We start from the raw sequence: 25655 nt of genomic DNA, 5'->3' as shown, positions 1-25655 counted from the left end.
TAAAAACTGTTTTCTTTGTTTATGTGTTCTCCCCAGGCCCTCTTGTTTATGAAAGGTTTAATATATGATCAAGTTACCTTGCGTCAGCCAGGCTGTGGTAATTGTCTGTGTGTGCACTTTTGGCCTGCAGCAAATGCAAGAAAATGTAACCTGGTTTAAAGCCCTTTCACTGCAGGCCTAGCCCAACTTACCTTACATTTCCTGTGGGATGAGAGCATGCACCTACCTCAGACACAGTCACACACTGCATTCCAGGAGCCCTATGCTGTGTCTGAGACCAAGGATTATGAAAGGCACCCTAAAGGGCATTTGGGACAGCTTGTTTTTCCTTCTGCAGGTATATTGCACAGGCACACAAATGAAGGGCTTACCTGCCATGCCTCCACCTTCTTTATGTCTGCACAGGACCCATTGGTGAAGAGTCCCTTCCCAGGGGTACAGGTATAAATATCCTGCAAGGCATGTGCGATGGAATACACTGCCAAGTACACGTTGTAGGATATCCGCAAGTGCGTGTAGTCCAGGTACGGCGTCTCCACGCTAGTGATGTTCTCATCCCCTGTGCATGGAGGTCGGAAGGCAGACGTTCCATTTCCAGCTCCCAGCCCCTCTTCATGCCCCTTGTGGAAGGAAGTTGAAGCAGGAGAATTTTTTGACCCATCAGGGAGATAGCAGTTAAATGTTTCCTCCCAAAATTCCTTGGCAAAGCCGTTGTTGGGGGACTTCTTGGGATGCACCTTCTGCAGGAACTCACGAAAGCCTGGGATCTGTCCTGCCTTCAGTGCAAACCCAATGGTGCTGCCGATGACACGGAAGAACTCTGGCATGGCTATTAGGGAAGAGCTGGCCCAGGCCTCACTTGCCAGCCAGATCTTGCCAGTGATGTTTCTCCTGACGATCTCTTTGATGAGAGGCTCCAGATCTGGGCCACTGGAAAAAACAACAATTACTCTTGCTGTGGAGTTCTGGATGACCTCTACCACCTGCTGGATCTCCTCTTCATCTGAATACTGGGAGATGAGCTCACTAAAATCAATGCAGATGTCTCTCTCCTCTGCTTCTTCCCGAAATTTTTCAATCCCTGGTCGGCCATAGTCATCGTCAGCCGCGATTGTTCCCACCCAGTTCCAGCGAAAGTACTCGATGATGTCTGCCATGGCCGTGGCCTGGTGCTCATCGTTGGGGATGGTGCGCAGGAAGGACTTGAACTGGTTCTTATTGCTCAGGAGACGACTGGATGAGGCATAGCTGACCTGTCAGAGCACAGCAAACAAGCAAAAGACACCATAAAGTGAAATGCCTGAAATAAATTGCCTTCATTTAGCATCACTGTCAGCCTGGGAGCCTTATTTTCTTAGCCTGTGTCTGCAGGCGATCCACTCTAAGGGCTTGCACATTCTTCTAGCTGTGCCTGTCCTACAGAGGCACTCACACAGGAGCAGCTGCTCATACCTTAGAGGCTGGAGCCAGCCTGTGCCCACCTGCAAGGTGAAGGATCTGAGGGAGAGAAAAATGGACACTAGATTGGAGGAATGACAAAGATTTCTTCCAAATCCAGAAATAAAAAGAATGTGCCATCTAGATAAATGAGGACAATGCACTGAATTAAGACAAAACACATGATTTCTCTGTCCTGAACCAGACACGAGAGAGCAGGATGATATTGCCATTCCAAAGCTACTCTGTCTTTCTCTCCTTGCCTTTGAATCCATCCCCATCCTTAAACATGATCCATCAGGCACCATGTGCCTTTTATATACAACCCCTGTCAATTCACATAAGAAGAATGTATATCAGTTTCTGTGATCCTGCAGAGTGTTATAGTAACGCTACTTTAGCAGTGTTTCCTGATTGCTGGCCAGAATCAGCAAAGAAACCAGTGGGCAGTCCATCTTCATAAGCCACCATGTTTTATGGTTAAAATTGGATTTTATTTCCTTTGCTAAAACTATCAAGAACTAGTTAATTTTCCTAATCATAATAAGTGACATATGCTCTTAAGATATAATCTGAACTACCTACAAGTAAGAAGAAAACCATAAATCCCAGATAATAACAGTTTAAAGATCTGGAGAACTTCTAAAACACATTTTGAGATTGTTATCTGAATTCTTTATGACTGACTCCCATTTGAAAAAGTCTTCTACAAACAGTTCATTATGTACAAAGTGGAAATTTTCAGAAAACCTTATCTTCTCTTTAAACTCTGTTGTTTAATGTTTCTGCAAGAAGGAAATAAAGTAGGTCTCATAATGCAGTTTCAAGGGCCTCAGAAGTAAATCGTCCTGTCCCAGAGCTGCACTGTCTCCTGGACAGGCTCATGCCCAGTGCTACTCACACTGCATCAAACTTTTGCCAGGAGGAACATGCAATGTGTCCCACTGCCACACATGCTGTAAGGGGACACAGAGGTGAGGTGCTGAGAAACAGAACAGAAGTTGTAACATTTTCAGTGTTTACGTCAACAGAATGAGTAATGAGCTGTACACTAATTGTAAAATACACCTCCAACTCCTGCTGAAATGCAGGGCCTAATAAACCTGGATTTGCTAATGGCCTTGGTATAAATGGCTATGACAATTCCACCCAACATCTACCAGTCTAAAAGCCTGCTTTCAGTTGTCATGCTTCAACTACCTGGCTGAGATTTCGTTCCAGAACTGAACCTCCTGACATCTACCCTTTTCTGCAGCCTCTAGATAAGGCTACTGCCTCACAGGACAAATGTCATTCTCTATTTAAAGAGGAAGTCTGAGAACTGCAAACATCTCTTACATTCAGTTGAACTCACCCACCCTGCTCTGCTGCCCTTGTTCACCTGGTAATGTGATGTGCAAATCAACAGTGCCCCTTAAGATGTCATCAGGGTATTTATTACATGCCAGCTTCCAGTGCCACTCTTGTCACTTCAGAATTAGCTTATTAATTAATTGCCTGATCAATACCCACATAGCATATTAATTAAACCATTCTTGCCATGCTCAGAGATCAAATGTACAGTTTTTCAGACTCCTGCAAAGGAGTCTGACTGAAAAGACAGAACAAACAAGATATATTACTGTGCACAGGGCAATCAAGAATCCTTCCTTCTTCATTCATGGTGCAGATGGGAATTGGAGCCCTGGCTGAAGCAAAGATACATTTCTCAGGACAAATTGAGAGCACATTCTGACACAATCTTGTTATAGGGGCTCTTGTGAGCTCTGGCACCTCTATTAATTTTGGAAGAGGAATGGGAAACATTAGACTGTACAAGGTAACACTTAAATGGTTAAGGCCAAACACTTTTTCCAAAGCTGACTTCAGTGCAGAAATCTCAAACCAAAAGCAACAACATTAAGCCAGCCTTATCCTTTGCTTAAGGTCTTGGCAGATCAACAAGCCCCTTAAATGAAAGGATGGGACCATGGATGATGGTACTGACTCCAGGAGAGTCAGAATGCAGATTGAAAGATGCTGCAACACAGGAATTGGCACAACAACAACACCACACAGGTGACCTCAGGACAAGGGCATATCCACATGATTTCACAAATGTCATTTTGGATGCCCTAGGCAAAAAGAAAGGCAGGTTACCTCAGAAGAAACCTCCACAGCATCTGATCAGCAAAAGCAGCAACTTTACAGGTCACCTACTTGAATGATCAGAGATGCTGAGAGACCTTAAGAGCAGCTGGTGATGATGCTCTGCCTTCAGTGGGCTCTGTGGGAGCTGGACCAGACTAGAGTCCCTACTGTGAAGTAACGACACAACTAAGGTGTCAGAGCTGGCTACTGTCATTGACTGACCTGAAATACCTGTATTCACAGACTAAACCAGTCTAGAGGACTCCAGTCCTCCTAGACTATGCTGTTGTTGACCAAATGTTGTTAAGGCTGCTCAGTAACCTTTGTATTTGGGAACTGCAAAGTGCTAACAAGACACATTTCTATCATAACAATGACACTCATTCCCCTCCCACCTCCCCATTTTATTGTTTCTCTCCTTAAAGTTCTATTGAAAATGGCAAAGATTAAGCAATCTCTGCTTAATCTCTGCAGAACAGAGAAGCAGGCCCCTTCTGTAACCTAAACAAGTGAGGTAGAAGCATACCTGAGGTATGTAGAAGAGTCCCAGCAGATTGGCCACAGCAGTGGAGATGCCAGACCCAGTTGCTCCCACGACGGCAATGGTGGAAGGGATATGTTCTGAGCAGTTACAGAATTCATCCAGGTTCAGTGAGTCTATCTTGTTCTGGGCCACAAAACTCAGTGTGGCCTCCAGGGCTTTTGAGACTGTATTGCAAGTGTCAAATATCCTGTATCCCAGGGTCATGTTGGGAAGCAGAGTTGGGCTACTGTTTATTTCTTCTATGGCAAAGATCATAGCCTGGAGCCAGCGGAAGCCTCGGAAATTATACCTGGGGGAGCAAAAATAAAAACAAAATAGAGTGAGAAGGAGGAAAACAGAGGAGAGGAGACCAGGAACAAGGCAAAGACAGAATAAAAAATTCCAGATACAAAGGCAAAAGCAACTTGTGCTATTTCTTGCATCCCACTAAATTTGGAAAGTTTTGCTTTTGTCTCTGCTGGCTACATAAGAGGCATGTTTATGCTATGAGGTTTACTTCTGGCTTCCAACTTTTCAGTTTGGGTGCTCACTCCAGAGGTGAACTTTTCTAAGTCCCCTGAAATCTGAGAAAGTTGAAAGACAGCATGCCTGGAGTGATGACTCTGGCCTGTCCCTTGTGCTCAGGACCTAAACCTGATCTCATGATCCCTGAGGAAATCAGTGTTGTGATCCTTTGACTGAAAGCTACATCTACCAGGTTTGCTTCCAGGCTCCTCTGACATGTTTCTGAATGCAGATGGCAGTGTCTGCTAAGCCTGTGCTGATGCTGCCCGGGACTTAGGCTCGGGGATACTCCCGGAGTGTGTCAGCTCCTGCTGGCTTTGGGCAGGCAGAGCAGGCTGAGACACAGCACTGGCATGCTGCTGGATGCAGAGGTGCCCAGGAGCTCAGCTCAGGGAAATTCGGCCTCACATGACACCCCTCACTTTGTGAGAGAGAGCACAGTCAGACTGCTCATACCAGAGAACAGAGACATGCTATACATATAAGTCCCATGCAAACTGGTAACTTGTTAATTAGATGCTTCAGTGCCTTCACTGAAGGAACAACTTTTCTCATTATTATGATTCTCTCTTACATTTGCTTTAGACAAGAACTCAGAAGCTGGCCTGTGAAACTGAAACCATTTTTTGAAGCCTCTTTTCTAAGATGGAGAAGCTGAGCCTTCTGATTATCTTGTACCTGTGCATGGAGCTACAGCAGAGCTGCAGGCTGGTGGCAACTGTCCTGCAGGAGCTGGGAGTACCTGTTTGTGGCATCAGTAGCCTGGCAGTGAAATAGCTGAGGCAGAGAAAAAGGAGAGAAACTTCTTCGTGGAAAGCAGCAGCAAGAAAGTGCCTTTGATATTATATTATACTGAAGTTTTACTGTGTTTTCTCCTATGAAGTTGCCCTGGCAACCAGCTGTGTGCCTGTGAGGCTGGCGTGTTTTAGGGCAATGCAGCTGGAATGGCAGAATCTTTCATCAGCTAAAACCTGCCCTTCCTTGGAATGCACTATGGGTCAGGATACCAGTCAGTTTGCAGTTTTGTGCACAGGAAAGTGTCAATGCTGTTATGCTTGAGACCCACTGGGAAAAGTGATGGGCCCCAAAACTGGAAAATCCTGGGGAAACAGCCTGCCCAAGAACAGATGGTATATGAAAGGGTAAACTGTAGGTTTCACATGAGTTACATTTTGAAATGCTTAGAGAAATATTTCCAGTACTAAGCTGAAGATTTCTAAAGACAAGCTTCATGAAATCACAGCCTTTCAGTCTCTGAGATATATGACCTAAACATTTTTAATTACTGGATTAAATTAATTGCTTCCAAAGTTGATGTTAGCTATGTCTGACTTTTTCAAAGCTGAATGAACAAAGCCACATTACTTCCAATCCAGGAGTTTTATCTAATTCATCTGGGGTCAGAATTTCTAAAGATATCATATCTAAGGTTTATCTTGAAGTCTTAAAAACTTCATTTTTTCAACTTGACTTCACCTCTCCAGACATCTTTGGCCAAATTCCAAATGAGCTTCAGCTCTGAGGTTATATCTTGAAACTCAGACGGCACAATTTCAGTGCAGATCTTTTCAGGTCAAAAAGTTTGAGTCCTTAGTTATAACTTATTACCAAAGGGGTAGTTAGCTTTATTAAGCTCAGTCTTTAGAAGCTCGGGAATATGAATTACTGATGGAAGTAATTTGGTAATTTTTTGGTAGAATATTTTTTTGCTCTAGTTCCAAACCATTAAGGAATGAGATGCAACAAGAGAGCTCTGAAATAAAAGGGCAAGGCTCAGAGGGATCGAGTCAGTGAGCACTGTGCACAGGAAGATGATGTGTTGGGCACACCATGTTGCATCATGAGGTCAGTAATGCACACTGGGATAAATGGAAACAAGGAAGGGTTTTGTGACACTTCTTTTTAAAAAGCTACGAGTGTTTACAGATATTTTTAATATCTGTATTAATTTGAAGCAAGGAGCCATATTCAGGCTCCTCATGTAAGAGAAAAAAATCTGATCATATTTTCTATCTTTATTTAAATGGAAGCCTGCTGAGAACCTGGGAAGTTCAAAGATACCACTATGCTACTGGGAAAAGGCTTCACACATTTGAGTATATGCAAAAGCAAATTTAAGCCTGCTCACTTTAAATTATACAGGTGAAGTATGACCTAAAATTGTTTTGCCTGCATGAAAGGAATTTGGCTTTAATTTTTTAAAATGCCACAAGGTGGTATCTTCAGACGGTATCTTCAAAAGCAGTGAACTGGATCATCTTACCCTTCAAAGAAATATTTAGCATTTAATTCAGTAAATGCAGACTAAAGTCTACAATACACAGTTGCATTTGTTTTCCTTTCTGACATATGCTTCTGATTAGTGTATATTTACAGTAAAAGGCCTCTAGTTCAGGTACTTGCATTTGGAATAATTTTATTTTGGAGGGAAAGGAGAGTAGGATTTGTTTTCTGGGAGCTAGACCCCAAAATACTTCAAAATGCTTTCAACAATTCATCTTAAATGAACCTAGGCAAGAGACCTGCAGCTCTCTTCACTTGCACCTTTGCTGACAGCAGCACTGGAAGCTCAGGAGGAGAGCATCAGATGGGATAAAGACAGCACTCTTCACTCTGTCTTCTCTAACACCTGACAGACCTTCAGACAAGCTGACATTTTGTCATCTGAGGCAGTGTTGTATCAGTTCTGTAACACAGATACAGTCAGACAAAGGCAGTGCTGCTACACTGCGCTAAATGAAGCAAGATCCAATTTCTACGAATGGATATTTTGTGGACAATTTCTCTCTCACTGTACTGCAAGATCCCAGCAAGGGACTGCAGATAGGCTCCTCCTGTGTACTTGAGAGACTGCTAAGAGCAGCCTTTGAAGCTGGCAGTAGGTCCCACTGATGCAGCTGACCTTCTGTGCTATGCTGCTGCTGTGATTAATACGATCAGTCACTGGAATGCTCTGTCAACCATGCAGAAATTTGACTGATAATTTCCATAAAGAAACTGTACAGTATTTGCTATCAGAGGCAAGCTTTCATTAGATTTCCAGAATATTTAAATAGCCACTGGTGTTTTCTTGATGGAAAAGAAGCAGCCTCCAAAACTCATTTTCTGCCGTATTACTTTACAGGTATGTTCACACAGTCTTGCATTTTGTGAGATGTGGTGCTATGAAAAGTGGCCATTAAGCTCTAAATGAGAGTTTAATGTAAACAATTCAGAGCCCACAGGTGTAGAGGGGAATTTTTATTTACACTCCTTCCTTATAGGTTTCCCTTCTGATACTTGTTCTCCCACCTCTCAGAGTATTCAACCCACTGATCTTTCTATTCCCAGGGAGAAGAGAGAAATCAGAAACAATATCTGGCTGTAACTGTCACCTCTGCAGAGAACAGCTGTGCAGCAGACCAGTTTGCTGGAAACTAAACATGTCTGTCAAACATTGCTCAGGATGGCTTAAATGTCCCAGTCAGTGTTTCAAAGCAAGGCAATGCAAATTAAGGGACACAAGCTGTCTGCATGGCTTAAGCTCCCCATAGCTCCATCCTGTTTGTTTGTATGGTTTGGTTTGAACAGCTCGTACTGTCTAGATCCAGCAGGGAAATTGGTCCTGATCTTTGCTAGTCTCCATAAAGAAGTAATTCACAGCCTCACGTGTATTCATGACCTTCATTTATCACACTTGGAAGGTACTAAGCAATGGAATATGAAGCATAAAAAGGAGAAAGTGATGTGAAAGTTCTGAATACAGCTTTCACTTACCCTCCCATATCTGATAGGTACTCATACTCAGAAATGGTGACAAAGCCTGCATATACCTTTTGATCACACCAGCACTCCTCTTTCTCTAGTGGTTGCATGCACATACTAATTTCTCTGTCCTCTCTAGATTTTCAGTACATTAATTACATGTTATTGCTGCTAGTACCACTGTTATTTCCAAGGGGGATGACTTTCAGTCATTTTTTGGGTTCCTGCAGTCATAAGTATAATGAGTTGCTTATCATTCTTACAAGCAAGGACTGTGGGTGAGGGGAATGCTGCAGAACAAAGAAAATAAAAAAATTAAAAATTGCAATTCAGAAGGTGAATGGAAGAAAGAGAAAATTATATAATTACATGTTGTGGAAGAGATTCCAAATATCTTGTTATACATTCAGGTCTGCAATGGAATTAGCAAATACATCTGCAAGGACTAGAATTAAAATTCTGTTCTCTCAGATGGACAGAGAAACTCAGTGGGCTGAAGAGTCCTGGAGCCATGCTCTACAAAGTCTTGTGCCATGACATGGGGACAATGTCTCACCACAGTTCCACAGCTTGAAAGCTTTATGTCACAGTGTGGGAGCTCGGCTAGACATGATCAGAATACAGGAAAACTGCTAATCTCCCTGAAATCAGGAAGGGAGAGAGAAATCAGGTTATGAATAGACCTCTGGGGGTGCTGACAGGGACTGAAATGGGGGTCAGGGCTTGCTTGTGCTGTGCTCAGTCTCTGCCTCCACTGCACACATCAGATATGCATCAGCAAATGTTGTAAGGAAAGTTTCTGCAGCAGCACCTGAGGCATACAAAGACAGGAAGTGCATTTATTTCAGATGCAGGATCCTTGACTGCTGAAACAACAAACAGGAAACAAAACTGCTCTCTTTGTGTGTTCCTATCTAACATTTAGTGTGGCAAAATCATGGGTACGTTTTCACTTCAAACTCTACAATTCAGTGTTTAGAGCACAAGGATGCATTTTCAGTATCAACAGCACAAAAAGAATGTGGAACAGATTGTCACTGTTCCCTTTTCCTTTCACTGCTGAGTTATGTAAATAGTTTCTAAATAATCATGTGCCAGGCATGCACAGTAGGTTCAGGCCAGTATGTCTGCTGGGCTAGATAGAAAGATGCTGAGACACAAGAGCATGAAGAACATAAAAACTGAGAAAGTGGAGAGAAAACTGTCCTACTCATTTTAAGAAGCTCGAACTGTCCTGTCCCAGGAAAGCCCAGTTTGGGAGCATAGGTATGGCACTGAACATAGCTAAATGTCCAAGCAGCACTGATCAGGCTGAACAGAAAAGAGAGGAAAACCACATTATCTTAAGTTGTTTGATTCTGAATTCTAAAACAGACCACCTACAGGGTTTCAGTGGGACCCTTAGGTCTTATCATGGAGCTTTTCATATGGTCTGATGACTTGCTGCTACAAAAGAGCGTGAGGAGAGAGAGAGGATACTCATCAACCCAGAGCGACCTGGGTCTAATTTTCTTATGTGGTATGAGACACATTATCCTACGTAGTAAAGAGATTAAAAACTGTATGCCGCCATCTGAAAAGTGGGCAGGCATAAAATTTATTAGCCTCAGCTTTGATAAGATACAGCAGTGCTGAAGAAGGCTCAGAGAAGGGTAAGGCAGGTAAAGGTATGGGACAGATTTAGCACCTTTGGTTTGACCATGTACAGTCACATTTGTGCTTCCCTATGGATTTCTATCTAATTTCCTAACCTATGGATTTCCTGCCCTACAGAAGATTTTTACACAAGACTGGGGAGATTACTTTGTGAAGAAACTAGACCCTAATTTTTTTTCTGCCCCTAAAGATATAAGTGTGATAATTTCAGACCAGTCAGTTGCCTGGAACTTAGGAAACTCACATCCGATAATATAAGATTTTAGCAAACAACTTGAAGAATGTATTGGACTCCTAGAGTCAGCATGCACAACCCTGCCACAGGCTAATGCCTGATCACAGGGTCCAAAACCAAAACTAACCACCATGATTGTGTTGAGAGACTTCTGTACAACTCCAGCAGGAGGTATTTTCTGACTTCGAAATTGCTTAAAACTGAAAATCCTTCCAGGAAAAATATCTGCTCTCAATATGACCGGTACCAATAATCAGGAATACACAAACACATTCCCAGGTATTTATTACCTCTGTCATTAAATTCTGATGACCAATCTCAAAAAGTCTTCTCAATCCAACCTCTTTTGAATTAAACATTTCCTGCAAATGGATATTTTTTGGTAAAGATGTGTGCAATGAACAAATTCCAGTTATTTCAGATCCAATCATCCCCTTGCTCCTTTTGTAGTTCCTACTGTCTCTGCAGCTAGATTTCTGACCTTCATTCTTTCTCCACTTGGATTACACTATCAACTCACAATTTATCCAACTCCCTGAAGGATATGTGCCACAAATCCACAAATGCCTGTCTCTGCAGACACCTTTTTTCTCTTTTGCACTTATATCTCCTTGGTGCAAGGTTAAGAAGAACAGGGATTTTATCCAGGCAAATTTCAGCTGGAGGATACCTTTCAGCAGACTGAATCCCACCATTCTGTCCTTAAAACAGGATTTGCCTGTTGTTGGCAGAGGTACCTCATTAACATGCCTTTTGGCAACCACACACTTGTAGTACTTGTGGTGGAACATTTTCCAGCCATCTCTTCCAACAATATGACCATGTCAAGACAGTCACTGAGGCTGACCCAGAGTCAACAGAAATGAAAGATGTTTAGTTTGCAAATATCTGCATTAGCCTGCCTGCTAGCTGGAGCAGGAGGAGAAGACAATAGTGCTGAAAACATCCACTGCTTTCCAGCATTCCACTTCTATAATGATGCATTTGGAGAGAAAAAAAAAACTGCTGAGAAGCTGGCAGAGATTCTTGCTCCATGAAACAGACATTGCACATACATTTAGTTCAGGACTTTCCTGTGCACACACAGAACAAGCCAAAATAATCTGCTTATTGACACTTGTGTGTGCTCCCTGCTACAGGTACTGGGGATGATCTCATGACCTAGATGGGTGTGTCTTGCTCAGTGCCTCAGTGGGAAACCACATCTGAAATCTGTGAGTGTAACATGAATGCTCTTGGCCACCTTCACTGCCATCTGCAACAAAACCGTACTGGATCTCCAGCTTAGGACAAGAGGTCCAAATAATTCCAGATACATAATTCTTTACATATGATAACAGAAGAAGTCCTGTAGCACTGAGGTATTTTCCCATGCATTGTCATGACAGAAATCCACATGAATTTCTTATATTTTTTTAATATAATGTTCCAGTTGCAATCAGTTTCTGACACACTTTCCACTTGTTCTGTGTATCATGTGCAGGCTTGTAATGTTAAAAATTCCTCACGTTTCATGATAAAAATGTCTACTCTTTAATAATATGAGAAATTGTTTTCATCTGCATTTCTCACTCCAAGGTTAACTCCCAAACACTTAAGACAAAACACAGATGTGTTGTTTACACAAAAGAGAAGAACTCTGGGTGAGAAAAACCTGGGCTCAAGTTTGTGACTTTTACAAAGTCCTAAAGAGACATTTATATGTCATTCACTGGGATTCACTGGGATTTTTCAAAAGCTGTAACCTCTCTTGGTCACGTATCACCTATTTACTTGCTTAGGCAACTTAACAGTTTGTAAAGTCTTGGAAGATGGAAGGCAGAACTGGAATAAAAAAATTGATTTCTAAACTATTTGACCATGCATTACTTAAATCGAATTAACTAAAGGACACTATTGGTAATTTTCTGTCCTGCTAAGGAAGCTAGTTTTCAGATATTATTCAAATGTTCCCTGTGAATGGCCAGATAGATCAGTATATTAATATTTTGGCAGCTTCAGGTTGTACAAAGATTGCTCTCTTTTAGTGTCCAAACAGTATTTATTTTACTGTTTAACATTCAGATTTGTTTTTTCCATTATTTACTTCATACCTTCCAATTGCAAGCATCAGATTACAGATTATATTTACACAATTTAAGTCAAGAAACATGAAGACTTCCCCACCAAAACTTTTTATTTTCCCTTTTACCAGCTTACCTTATACACTCCACTGATTCTGGCCTTGATTTTAGATCCTGGTCTTTAGCAGCCACTCCGAAATGAATGGGGAACAACCCTCCAAGAATAATGTCTCCCTTCTTCTGTGCCCGTTGGTTTGGCCCATAGGCAGCAGTGCTCCAGGTAAACAGCAAAAGAATCAAGTAGCAGCTATATGAAGTCATTGTTCCTCTTTTCACCAGGGAGTTATAGGAAGTAAAATTGGAAAAGATGGTGTAAGAAAGCAGATGTCAAAGCTTTTCCTTTCCTTAATACAGCACAGAGAGGGTTTGGGGCACATGTTGGCAAGGAGATAAGGAACAAGGTGGGAGCCACAGTGCTGGTGTTTCTCCCTCTATCTTCTCCATTGCAAGAAAACAATTCAGCTGCCCTTCTTCCTTCATAACTGAAGTATTATGGCGAGCCCATCTTTGAGAACTGTAAGAGAAAGATTTGAAAAGTGATTCCAGCTATACACCAGGGCCCCACATGGCCATGATAGTTCTACTTCATCAAGCCAAGCCCTCAATATGCCCCTGAAGCTGCACCCACTCAACAACCCACCTGGGACATATCACAAAGTCATCCAGGCACTCTGGTGACACAGCCACACCTCCTCAAACAATGTCAGATGTCTGATTCTCTGCCACATACCTAAGGTGGGTTGCTTAATCCTCATATAGTTCTGTGACTCTGATGCTAGCAGATGCTGTAAAACCTATGATCTGATCAATGCCCATGAAGACAGCACACTGTGAGACCTTGGTGGGCAAGTGGGGAATTAGGAAGCATCAAATGCAGTAAGAATCCAGCCTTTCTCTTAAGCAAATAACCATAGTAATCTTTTGGTGTTGGTCCATCATCTCCTGTCCATGGATCATTCTTAACCCTCTATCTTCGAACTTGCTAAAAACAAAACAAGGTCATCAGAAAAAGTTCTTTTGCATTAAAAGAGAGAACGAATTCCAGGGAAGCATTTGAAACCAAGATACTTTTCCATAATGAGTCATGAAGGCTTGAAAGGTTTGGCAATTATGCCATTGAAAACTTAGCTATAGCAGCCTTTGAAGCCTGTTTCCTGGGGATGAAAAATACTGCAGCTTCTCCATGCTCAATACATTTTCCCTGCAGCATGTCTATAGTCCTCCCAAATGAAGAAGTAACTTAATTTTGAAAATGGCTATGGCTACAGGAGAGGAGATAGCACAGAAAATTCACAATGAACATCTCTGCAGCCTATTCAAAACAGGGACCATTAGTAAGAATCTGAAGTTAGTAAAATTTAGAGTAGAAGCAAGGCATACATTGCTAATCCTGAGGACAATTAATTTCTGAAACAAGTCATCAAGAGTTTTTAATTGCTGAGAACCTTTTATATGAGGCTGACTTACTATCACTAAATGCAGCTATATGGATTTGATTTTCACCTAGGTCAAAAGAAGAGCTGCTGCAGGGAAAAACAGATCATGAGGATTCTTCTGTTAGCCAGTCTGGATAATCATGCATGCTGTACAACCACCAAGCGTGGGGAACTATTTAATACATTTTCAATGAAGGTTTGGGTGCAGCAGTCAATGAGAGGGGAGGGACAAACCTCATGCTGTTCTCATGCCTCTGCGTGCACTGCTCTTAGCTGGGCAGACACTGCAACTCCCTGTGCGGATCCACTCTAAACTATTCTTTGGCCCTGGCTTGAACAAATGCATTTTTATTGGCAAGGCCAATCAAATCTTTGGCTAGATATCAAGGTATGTCTAGCTATTGGCATGTGGTCCTTTGACAGCTGGATGGTAGAATTTTTACCAGAAACCAGGATTAGGAGGGGACAGAGCAATGCAATAAGTGAGTGTCATGAAGTGTTTGGGTTTTGATCTTTTCTGGCAGATGGATGGAGGTTTCAGCTTCTTCAGTGCCCAACAGAATAAATAACAAAACACTTTTCCATATTTCAGTTAGAGAAATGTCATCTTCCTCCCATCACATGTGAATTTAGGAAAGATACAAACACTAGTGGAGTGCTGATGCAGTGTGCTGAGGTGAGAACCAGCACAGGCAGGGCCAGTACTTAGAGGTGAGATGTTTGAGACAGGGCGAGTTATTTCTGAGGAGACATTGCAAAGACATGGGATGCTCTTACTAATGCTCTTTAGCTCAGCTTACACCCTCCCTCAGCTCCCTTAGGATGGCAGGGACCCGGGGGACTGCATGCTCTGATAGATGCAGGGACAGCTCCCCAGAGCAAGGGCAAGGAACCATGTGTGGGACTCATCCAAGGTGGGATGAGTCAGTGACTTCTCCATCTGCTGTGGGACCACAGCCTGCTGATTTACTACTCAATTTTTATGCTTTTACTTTAATAAGTCTTTCTTTTGCCTTTGGGGTTATTGACTTATGAAAAAGGAAACTGTTTCCATCAGCAGCAGACAGACAATATAATTTAGTTTGCTAGGTTGCTGTGGAGGGGTTTGGGCTGATGCTACTGAGTATTTAGGAGCTTTTCACAAGACAATACATGGCTGAAGCATGAAATGTAGAAAAAGTAAATTCTCATTTTTATTTTTCTTTTCTCAAAGTCGACAAAGTCAAAACACCCAAACTGGTCAAATACAGTAAATTTTAAAACAGCATTTACAGGACTTAGTCCAAGTTGTCATTCAAGAGCATGACAATGAGAAAAAAATTATTCATTCATGGTATAGGGCATTAGTTGATATCCCCCTGAATAATCTGGAACTAGCAGTTCTCAGGGACAGGACACAGAACTGAAGTAACATCAGAGGTGCTGTCTGGGAACAAGATGGGCTGTGTATATATAAAGTACACCCCTGTGGCAGCAAACTGAAGGATAAATGTCCAAAGATGAGCTGGCACAGAAAAGCAAAACTAAGTGTATGCTCAGCTCCTCATAAATCTCAGTGTCCAAATTTACAACTCTCCATAACTAAATTTCAGATATGGCTGGAAAACCAAACTCATTTAATGGGAGACAGAGGACTCACAGCTGCTTTCAAGTGCCCTGCATACCTGAAAATGAAAATATTTGAAGATACCAGTTTCCCAATGAACATTCGTGAGCTTGCTGCCAGTGCCCCAGATAATATCCTCTAGTATCAACTTCTGTTGTGGCAAATTTTCCTTCAGTTCTCTTTTCTTTAATTAGATTAAGATTATGAGCCTCTTCCTTATTAAATGAAAGCATTACAGAGCCAATGATTTAATCACCTGATATATGCTTCCAGATATAAAACTTAGCTTACTACAGGTGGAAATTGTACTACTAATAGAACAAATTAATTTTGTCCAGCAGTTTTCAGCTAATAAATAAAAAAAGATTAAATTAACAAACAACTGAATTAAGATGGAAACCATTGCTATTATTTTCCTTTGCAAATGTTTTTACATGTAAAACATTATTTTATATTAGCTCATAAATTCTTTGATTATGAGCTCTTTGATGCAGAACACCTTTTCCATATACATGTACTCAGCCACTAAAATTCCATGATTACTTTTGCAAGAAAAATATTTAAAAAAATTACAAATTTTCTCTCTCTCCTTTTATTTATTTTATTTTTTTTTTTTTTTTTAAGACATGTCCCGATTTTTAATTCCCCTCCTGTTTTAAAAATAATTCTCAATACTTTTCCAATCTGTGTCATTAACTATCAGACATTTTGTTTCTGAACTGTCCTGGAAGAGAGCTTCCATGGAGAAATTTGAACTGGTTCCAGGAATAGAATGAGCTATCAGGCAACCATTGACATGACAGGAACAGTAGCTGAGGTGGGGAGGGATGGTACCCAGGTACAGCTGTAGATATTTGAAAAGCTTGCAGCAATCCATACCATTTAGTCAGTTGAATGAAAGTTTTAGTTGACAGACTAAATCAGGCAGAAAAGCCAGAAATGTTCAATAAATCTTTGTTTTTTGGGATGAAAGGAAGCTGAATGGCACACTCATGGCACGCATTACTTATGAAATAAATATTAATCATACAGTAACTAACCACAATTCTCAACAGCAGCTGCTCAGGTACATCTAAGAGCTGGGAAGCTGCCCCTTAGCCAAAGAGCTCAGCAACAGTAGTGCAGTTCCTGGCATATTTGCTCTAAAACCTTGTCAGGAAGAAAACCAATCAGACACTCAGGGCAGCTTCCTTCAAGGCTTCTCTGCTCTTACCAAAGAAAATGTTTTCTCACATCTAACTTTAGTGTTTTTTGTTACAGCTTAAGCCAGTCTTCTCCCATCTACCACATGAAGGCCAGTGCCTTCCTGCTCATAATCATCTTATTTAGGATTTGATTTACCTCCCCTTTTGCTTTTTTTTTACAACAAGCACCTGAGCTCAGATTATTCTTGTTCCATTCCTCTGGCCTCTGTCCAGCATGTCTCCACATTTAGTGTAGACCAGTGCCCAGAAATGGACACAGTGTCCTTATCTGGCCCTTACAATCACTGAGCAAAGTAGTAGAATTACTTTGTGTGTCTTGCAGGCTACTGCCCTGTTTGTGCATCTCAGCATGGCATTTGTCTTCTTTGGAACAGCATGATATTGTTAACTTATGGTAACTTATCAGCTAAACACAAAGCAAAGTTCATCGTGTTTATATTCATAAGGCCATAAAACTTCACAAGAAACTATCATCTTCCAAAAGCTTTTCCTTCATGCTCAGTTCAAAGGTAGAACCTGCTAAATTCCACGTGATCATCCTGGACACCAATAAGGAACCAGCACGGACAAGTTCAATTAAGTCTCCTGGGCTTTCAGGATCTTTTCACAGCAGAGAGTTGGGGAAAATTCCTGCTTACAGCTGTGGAAAAAGGGCTGTCCCAGACCCAAGAAGACCCTGGCCTCCCACACAGCAGGTTTGTTCTACTTCTGAGAGGTCTGGATACCCCAATGAAGCTAAAGAATGACACTTCAGTAGACAATGGACACAACATAAATCTTCATACTCCTAAAGACCAAAACAGCCTTCCAGTACTTAGGTATCACAACAATAAAATTTAAATTGTTTACATTTGTCACCAGAGCAAGCATTAACTCAACCTTCCTGCACCTTCTGGGTCAAAATGAGGGACTAGTGCATCAAAGATGCAATCAAAACCAGAGTGTTGGGGGCTCAAATGGAGGAGCTGTGCTTGCATTTTGTGGAATTAAAGCTGTTCCATATTTACAAAAGGCAAGTGTTAACTGAAAATTTGCTACAAAGAACTTTTTGCCTATGCAGAAAAATACAATTCTTACACAACACACTGCCTAAAATAAGGAGATTTTTAGCCTGGACAAATAGCATGATTGAGAGATGGAATCTCAGCCTTGGAAAAAATCTGGAGTATTCATTTGAGTGTAGACAAAAATCTAGATCTAGATTAATGATCCTGTTCTAAAAACATTACCCACACACTTGGTTTTGAACTAAATACAGAACATGTAATGAAAAGATTTTGCAAAATTATCAAGACCATCAGGGTCACCAGGACAGTATTTCTATGCCTTGCTATTAGCTTAAGGGCATGTTATCTGTTATATTTTTCTGGCAGAAATCAAGATGGTAATAAACTATTATACTACAGCAAATGCATGTTAAAAGTGATATATTGCACCTGGCACTCACCTGGCATTGCAAATGCTAAGAGGAGGCCAAAACCATGGCACACAAATCAGTCAAAGCTGCTGAAGCTCATACATAATAAGACTTAACCAGTTCAAATGAAGAAAGCCATATACTTAGCACTGGGAGGAAGAGACTGAGGGAGGAAATGCAGGTCTAAAAATCTAGTCTGGTGGAAAATCTGACCACTTGTTCTAGAGTAGCATTCTCAATTCTCCAGGATAAACTAAACATTAAAAACAATACAGTAAAACAGACAACTGTAACATCTAATTCTGCTATGCCTGATATACCCAACATCATCAAGTTTATCTGAAAGTTACCATTTAGGTTTCCAGAGTTTTTGTATTTATTACATTATTTTTATGTAGCGGCCAGATCTTTAGCTTTCCTTTACTCATAAAATGTCCAAATAATGCAGAACCCAGGATAAAAGTGTGGAGTCCCACCCTGATCTGTTTAGCACTACAAAATACCAGAGTGACAAAAATATGCCTAGGATATCACTGCTGATACTCTGCTCAACACAGACATTTGAGATCAAGAAAGCCTAAAATGTTAGAGGCTAATGTCCCAGCCTCTTGGGAACTGCAGATATGGAGAATGGAACTGGGAATAAGCAGAACACTTTGTTTCACAGAGTCTCAAACAAATCTGGTTCTAGCAACAGCAGTTAAAAGAGCATCAGCTCCTGACTGTTGCATAGCCAGGTAAAAATCCAAACCTGTCCACAGGCAGCATTTACCATGTGTGGATTTAACATGGAATTACAAGGCCTCTGATCTCCCTCCCATGCAGCACAGGCTTGCAAAGTGCACACAATTCCACGCCAAGCCATGTAGCTGTGATTGCACAGCTTTGTAGCAACCACCTTTCCATCAGGACTGTACCTGGCTTTGGGATTACATAACATTTCTTAAGTAACTTGCATCAGCATCATGTTCAATATCCCTGATCAGTGCGATTCGGGATGCAATATCCCTTTACGGAAATAATTCTGTTTGCTGATGGCAGGAAGCAAAGCACCAGAAGCAGCAATAGAAAATACCTTAGAGGCACTGGATGCACTCAGCGAACACCATTAGCAAACACATAGCTGTAAGTGCTTTTTGAGTGCTGAGTGCTTGGTGGAAGTGGTGGAAATCCATGTGGAGGGTGACTTATGTCCTTGGAGTAATGTCTTCACAGGTGTGGCTGTAAGTCAGGCTGAGAAGCAGCTCCAGGGACCTCACAGGAATGATTGGTTTTTCTCCTCTGAAGAGTTTGTTTTCTGCAATAAGAGCTAAGGCTCATTTCAACAAACCATATCACAAACCTCTGAAACAAATACTGGAAGGGAGTAATACAATTCTACAACTCCTCTTCATTCCACTCCTGTGCCTTCTTCAGCACAAGTGTGAAAAGTGCATGTGTTTACACATCCAAGGGAACATTGGGATGCGTGAGTTTATCAAGGCATCTTGGACGAGAAACAACCTGTGACAAATTCATTAGAGCTGCTAAGACATGTTAAAGAGCTACAGCACCAAAGAGGATCCATGCAGAACAGATGGGCTTGGAGGAATTTCCAAGTCCTAGGGAGTTCCAGAGCCACAGCAGTCCATCTGCAGCCTTTAGGAAAATTGCCATAAACCCACCAGTTATTTATTAGTCTAATTTATGGTGGGAGCTGCATTGCACCCTTGAGCAATCTTAGTTTAGAGACTACAGCTATCCATCTTGCCTACATCTTAAAGGTGTCCTGTTTTGCCTCTGTGTTCAGATTCTGACCTGTTGCTGTGTCATGGTTTGCTAAATTGGTTGTTTCCTACCTCACCAGTTAAAAAGCACATCACTTTATCAATTGTTTAAAATTGATGAAAACATGCCTTTGATATTATACCAATCTAAAGACTTCCTGATAGTTTAAATAATTTCTGCCTTATATAGGGAGGAGATTAAGGGAGACTCACAAGAGCTGCAATAAAATAGGAAGTGAAATACTTTCCTAAGAGAACATTTTTTATTAAATTGATTTCTCTGACTTTTCTTGCTCCTAAAGAGAGTCTCAACCATTCTAATTATGCTAATGAGTATACCTTTTAGTCAGAGATACTTTACCCCATCCTATATTTTTGGGATGTGACTAGACCCTCCTAAACAGATGGAGAAAGAATGCCTGGGGGATCTGGAGAATGAAGACAATCTACATCCTTGTGGCATTGTCCATATGGAACTGGGATGTGGTTTGTGAAATTTGAGTTGTTCAGACTTTTGCCTGCAGGTGAAACAGCCATGCAGTCACCCTGTGTGCCTTTCAGGGCACCTTACATTCCTGCACATCATCCATACATTCCTGCATCTCACGCAAACCTTTCCTGGACATCCAATGCAGGAGCTTTGCCAGCAAGTGTCACCCATCTGAATTGCTCTTAGCTCCTGATTTGCAGAATTTATATTTTCTGTGTGTCTGGCCTTAGGAAATACAGAAGTGTTAACAGGTGCTGCATTCACAACCCACAGAAGTGAAGTCCACTGCTGCAAAATGACCTTTCCCAGTTTTTAATCTATCTTCTTTATCTCTTACAAGAAACATCTCTGGGCCTGGCAAAAGGACTGAATCCCCCTAGCAAAATCCTTTTTTCTTGCTCACCATGCCCATAAAACAACATGATATGCTCTTTTCAGAAATCCACTTTTTTTAAGATGAACTTTTCTATCAGAAAATGTAGAGTCTTCAGCTCAGTTCCTTAATATAAAAAAATGCCAGTCACAGAACACAGCTTATGAAACTGTGTTGCTGTGGTCTTTCTGGAAAGAATAAGGAGGAACTACCATTGTTATCAACTTCTGGATGCTCTATACCTTACATTTATCTCTAACTTTTGTCTCTCTTCTCTTTAGAAAATAATAGGTTAAAAGGACTGGTCACTAGGATAGGACATCTTCAATGCCTTTTTTTTTCTGTTCTACATTGTGAGGCAGAAAAGAACAGAGAAGGAGTCAGGAGGTGCCAAAGTAGTCAGTCATTTGTAAGTGGTTAGAGTCAAAATTACACAATTTAGTGGAATGTTATTCAAGAGATGTCGCACTTTTTGATTGGCCAGCTGGTTAGCAGACCTTTGTTAGCAAAGTGAAAGGTCAGGGAAGATGAAATAACAGAAAAAGAATATTCAAATAAGGCAATGCTTAATTATCTTTCTGTATTTCGCTCAATTAATCAACCAATTTTTGATCATTCCTCTACAAAACAGCAAGAGCTAATAAGCTCAGATTATGTAAATAAACATGAGAAGAATCTCATTTGTATCAGCAAAATTCTCATTTCCAAAACCTTCTATGATCAATTAGGATTAAGTGCAAGTCCCTAGAAAAGTCAATCTGAAACTGCCCCTGTTAAGTGCAGCTTTTAAATAAACTGGGATAACATGTTTCTGATTACAGTTTGCTATGGGTTTGAGGGTGCTCTCTTACAGGTAGTATGGGGAAGGACCCTTGACATTATACCTGCTTCTTTATCCTCACTGGCTGGGCAGCCATATGTCAATTATTTTGTCTGAGACTTCATTTCTCAACTTGTGATAATGTCCAGAAATAATTTTAGAAATATATTGCAATTATGCTTCGTCCACGTCAACAGACATCAAACTGAGTATCAGCTGAATCAAGACTGATTCAGGCTTTTCTCTAGCAAAAAAATACAGATCTGAGAGCCAACACATTTTCAAGCCCAGCTTTGTCAAATTACTTAAGAGGGGAAAATATTCCTTTTAATTTTACATTATTTTGTTTTTTAAAAACATCTGCGCTTGAAGTAAAATGCCTTACTTGATCAATTTTTTTCCCTCCAGAATCCTCAGTGAACCAAACAATAAGGACAACTGTAATTCTGAGCCAGTTTCAACATAAATGCAATTCAGAAAAAACACTTAAGTATGTGCTCAACTTTCGTGAGACCTGTCTTTAAAGAAATTCATTAGATTCTAAAAGCTTAGCATGTACTTTAGTCGTTTGATGAATAAGAAACTAAAGTAGCTTCTGGCTTGTTGCACCTTTCTCATTTATACTATTATTAAAAACAAATAAACACTTTCTTTGTGTTGGATATTTTTTTCTTGTACTGAGTCCAGCATGATTTATTAATAAATTCTTATGGATTTTTGTGGCCTTTGTTTCCTAATCCCTTTTTTATATTTCTAGTTCTCCACTGTCACAGGCTGCCTTTTCTTTTTCTTCTTTTCTTTTTTAAACATTTGTCCATTGCTTATTTTCTCTTCATTATGATTTTCTGAACAGAATAATTATTGCTCCTTCTCCAGATTTCTTCTCTCTCCTCCTTTTTTTTTAATATGAAAACATTATTTTTTATTTTTGTACTTCTTTTGCCTGTACACGATGTGTAACTTCTTCCTGTTAGGGAAGGCAGGAGTGAATAGGGTCCTCAAGAGAAGAAAACAGATTCAATGTAAAGGGAATATTGGAAAAATCATCAGAAATATTGAACTCCAGTGAGGACAGAAATTCTGCTAAACCCATAAAATCATTAAAATAGATGAGTGAAAGTCAGAGAAGAAATTCAAGAGTAGAACTGCAAGAGTGAGGGAAGGTGAGTTATGGGCACAGACAGGCATATGTCCCACTCTAGTCCTATAGTGAGAGAAAGCAAGTTTTACTGAGTTTTCTTTGCAGAGCTGGCTTGTGCTAGCATGTCCCAAGGAATGGGGCACAGGGACGAATACAATACTGTACACTATACACTGACCCCAGGAATAGCAGCAGTGACCCTCATCTGCCTATGCAACATGCTGAAAGATCAATGTGATACGTAAGAACAAGTTTATCAGTTATGATTATTTACTTTATTCACCCAAGAAATGCTGGCTGGGCCTGTGGGGCTGCACTTTGTGGCTGCAGATATCAGTAAGATGATACCACAGACCCATGACATGCAGCCAGTACCAGCAAGTAGCAACACCAATGCAAGCAGCCAGCACTGCCTTCCCCTATTGCACCACCTGCCTTCTTCAGGGATACATCACTTTATTTACAGGTTTGTAGGAAGCAAACCTTCCACAATGATTTGTAAAAGCTGGAGCGGACAAGCATAAATGCTTTTCTCAATTTTTTACAGAATTCATCTTGAACCCTGCAGATGCATATTATCTGCCCTATAGCATAAGAGGATGCTGGAAATCGCCATCCAGTTTCAAATCACAGTCCATGTACCAGCCTTCAGCAGAATCCAGCGATGCCTGCTTCAAAAATGTTGTGCAAGACAATTATATAGGGCTAGTGTCTAACAAAGGGCATGTCTGGCTCCACTAGCTAGCAATTGATTAATGCCCTAAGAAAAAAGGACAAAATTACATGAAAACCAACCTTAATTTTGTGAAAGGGAAGAAAAGGAAAAATCAAATACTCCCCTGAACAAGATATTCCCCTACTGGAATTTCCATGTCACTCTCCTCAGCTGATACAATCACCAAAGATATCACAACGTCACTGTGATTTTTTATTGCATCACTATTGGAGGTCATCAGGAGCTCCAAAGAGTCATTAAAATAGATCTTGAACCCACACCTTAGCTTTCTCCTGCAATTTCTGGCAGTTCAGGTTAAGCTGCTGTGATGACACAATTAACCAAATCAGCTGGATTTGGCACTGCAGAAGACCAGGAGCATGACACTTGCTGGGGAGACTGCCCAGGTGAAGAGCATGCTCTGTTTAGACTAGCACCTCAAATAACTAAATCCAAAGGAACATGTTTAATAATGATCAAATGTGGGCTTCTTTTGACTACATCTATCTCAAGAGGTCCACTATCAGGCTGTTAAATCAGAAAAAGGCTAGGAATTTTATCTTTAGATACTTCTAGATTTATTTAGTTGGTGAATTTAGTATTACTACTACCACATTCTTCAGGAATTTTCATATGGTTTTAGCTGGTAACTAAGGTTTTGCTCAGTGAGCGTAAAGACAGAAGAACTCTAGTGAAGGTAGGGATAAGCAAAGATCTTTAGCTTCCGAAAGAATCAGTGTTCACAGCAAAGGACTTAATCCATTATCCTCACTGTACAAAAATCAAATTCATAGGAGTGCATGTGTTACTTTTGTATCAGCAGACAACACCTTATGTTCTTGAAACAGCATATGATGGAAAATTATTATATTTTCTGGCAAGGCTTCTCTCTGATACAAAGCAGGGGATCCCAGGCTTTAACAAACTGAACTGTCAGGCTTTTTGTCATCTGCCTTTCTAAACAGGGTCTATTCCCATTGTGTTAGATATCAAAACATGTTTTCTTCAAGTTCATAATTTAAGCATGATTGGTGAGGAATACCAGGACTTCAGGGAAGGAGATACGACCTCCTCCTTTGCATCATTTCCATATCAAACACAGAGCTCACAGCAGCTTGGGAATAGAAGTAAATACAGGGTTTGAGCCACCGAAAGAATGGAAAAGCAGCCTGCTTTATTGCACAAACTGGCATGATAAGAATGATTGAAGGTTCTTAGCTGGAAAGAGAGCCTGGATGCTGGAACATCAGCTGTGTGTCAGGAAAGTGGAATTGCTCACTACAGATCTAAGGGCAGGGAGGGAGTTCTTGACCAGCAAGCAAAACACTAATACCAGAACTACTGGAAGATATGTGAAAGCTTTCATGGTCTTCATGGCCTGTTCTGCCACATGGTCCAGAAATCAGAAGATACCTTGGCCACACCTTCCTCTGTGCATCCCTGAGAAACAAACATGTTAATTGACCACAGTGTGGCCACTTCTCCTTAACACAGCACTTTCAATAATAATATTCTTTTATTGACTTCCCCCCCTCCTTTTTGAAGGTGATCTTTCAGGAGCAGCAAAACACCTGGGGTCACACTCTGGTGAGCCCCAGCCACCTTGCTGCCTACCAGCTCTGCAGCTCTATGCGCTTCATCTCCAGGACGACGGTGTGACTTTTGGAGGCTCTATGCCTCATTTAGCCCTAGTAATGGCCTAATTGGGTTAGCAAAATGCAGAGGCAGGACCAGGGGCATGATAAAGAAACAGCTCTGCTGTGCTTATTTCAGCAGGTGGAAAAAAAGAGAAGGGAGAAGGGAGGAGGGAGAAGGGAGAAGGGAGAAGGGAGAAGGGAAGGGGCAATGGAAAGGCTAATATACCAAACTTATATTTTCTACCTTGACTAGATATTTATGTGTGTAGTTTTATTTATAATGGGGCATTATGCTGACTATTTCTGCTGGTGACAGGATTGATGTGTCAAATGAAAGAGTACCAGACGAGGGCCAGATTTGGATAAGCATTTCCACTTCCAGTAATTTTCTACAATAGTTGGCCCCCTACCCACAGGGCTTCACTCCTTCCCCACTTAGTAAGGGCTGAGATAATGGGTGCTCTCCTTATCTAAATGGGAGGGAAAAGGTGAGTGGGAGAAACGGTGAGAGGAAAGGAAGATGACAAAAATGACTATTTCAGGAACAGCAAAGGAAGCAGCTCGTACCACTAGTCAAATTGCCATTCACCATTCCTCAGCCATAGTTTCTCTCCTGGGAGGAATCTTGCTACCTACCCAAAAAAAACCATCCTACCCTCTTCTGAATTATTCCAAT

General features: G+C 41.1%; 2 protein-coding genes across 3 annotated transcripts in view; both read right to left on the bottom strand.

Annotated features, from left to right (window-relative positions):
- Window positions 1-25655, bottom strand: part of FBXO40 (F-box protein 40) — a 277886-nt gene that overhangs the window by 130786 nt on the left and 121445 nt on the right. The window lies entirely within an intron of this gene.
- CASR (calcium sensing receptor) overlaps window positions 1-25655 on the bottom strand; it is a 73154-nt gene that overhangs the window by 29873 nt on the left and 17626 nt on the right. Inside the window, exons 1-4 of one of the 2 annotated variants that reach the window (XM_079321446.1) lie at window positions 19113-19132; window positions 12450-12887; window positions 4094-4400; window positions 372-1253 (exon numbers count right to left, since the gene is read on the bottom strand). In XM_079321446.1, the coding sequence (XP_079177572.1) occupies window positions 372-1253; window positions 4094-4400; window positions 12450-12634 (1374 nt within the window). In that variant the 5' untranslated portion in view covers window positions 12635-12887; window positions 19113-19132. Of the gene's footprint in view, window positions 1-371; window positions 1254-4093; window positions 4401-12449; window positions 12888-19112; window positions 19133-25655 lie in introns of those variants that run through there. The other variant, XM_079321445.1, reaches the window with a different exon arrangement.

The sequence above is a fragment of the Erithacus rubecula genome, assembly GCF_903797595.1.
Source record: "Erithacus rubecula genome assembly, chromosome: 1".
In the NCBI taxonomy this organism is placed as follows: Eukaryota; Metazoa; Chordata; class Aves; order Passeriformes; family Muscicapidae; genus Erithacus; species Erithacus rubecula.
Note: the sequence above shows the minus strand (reverse complement) of the source record. Positions and strands in the feature narration are given on the sequence as shown.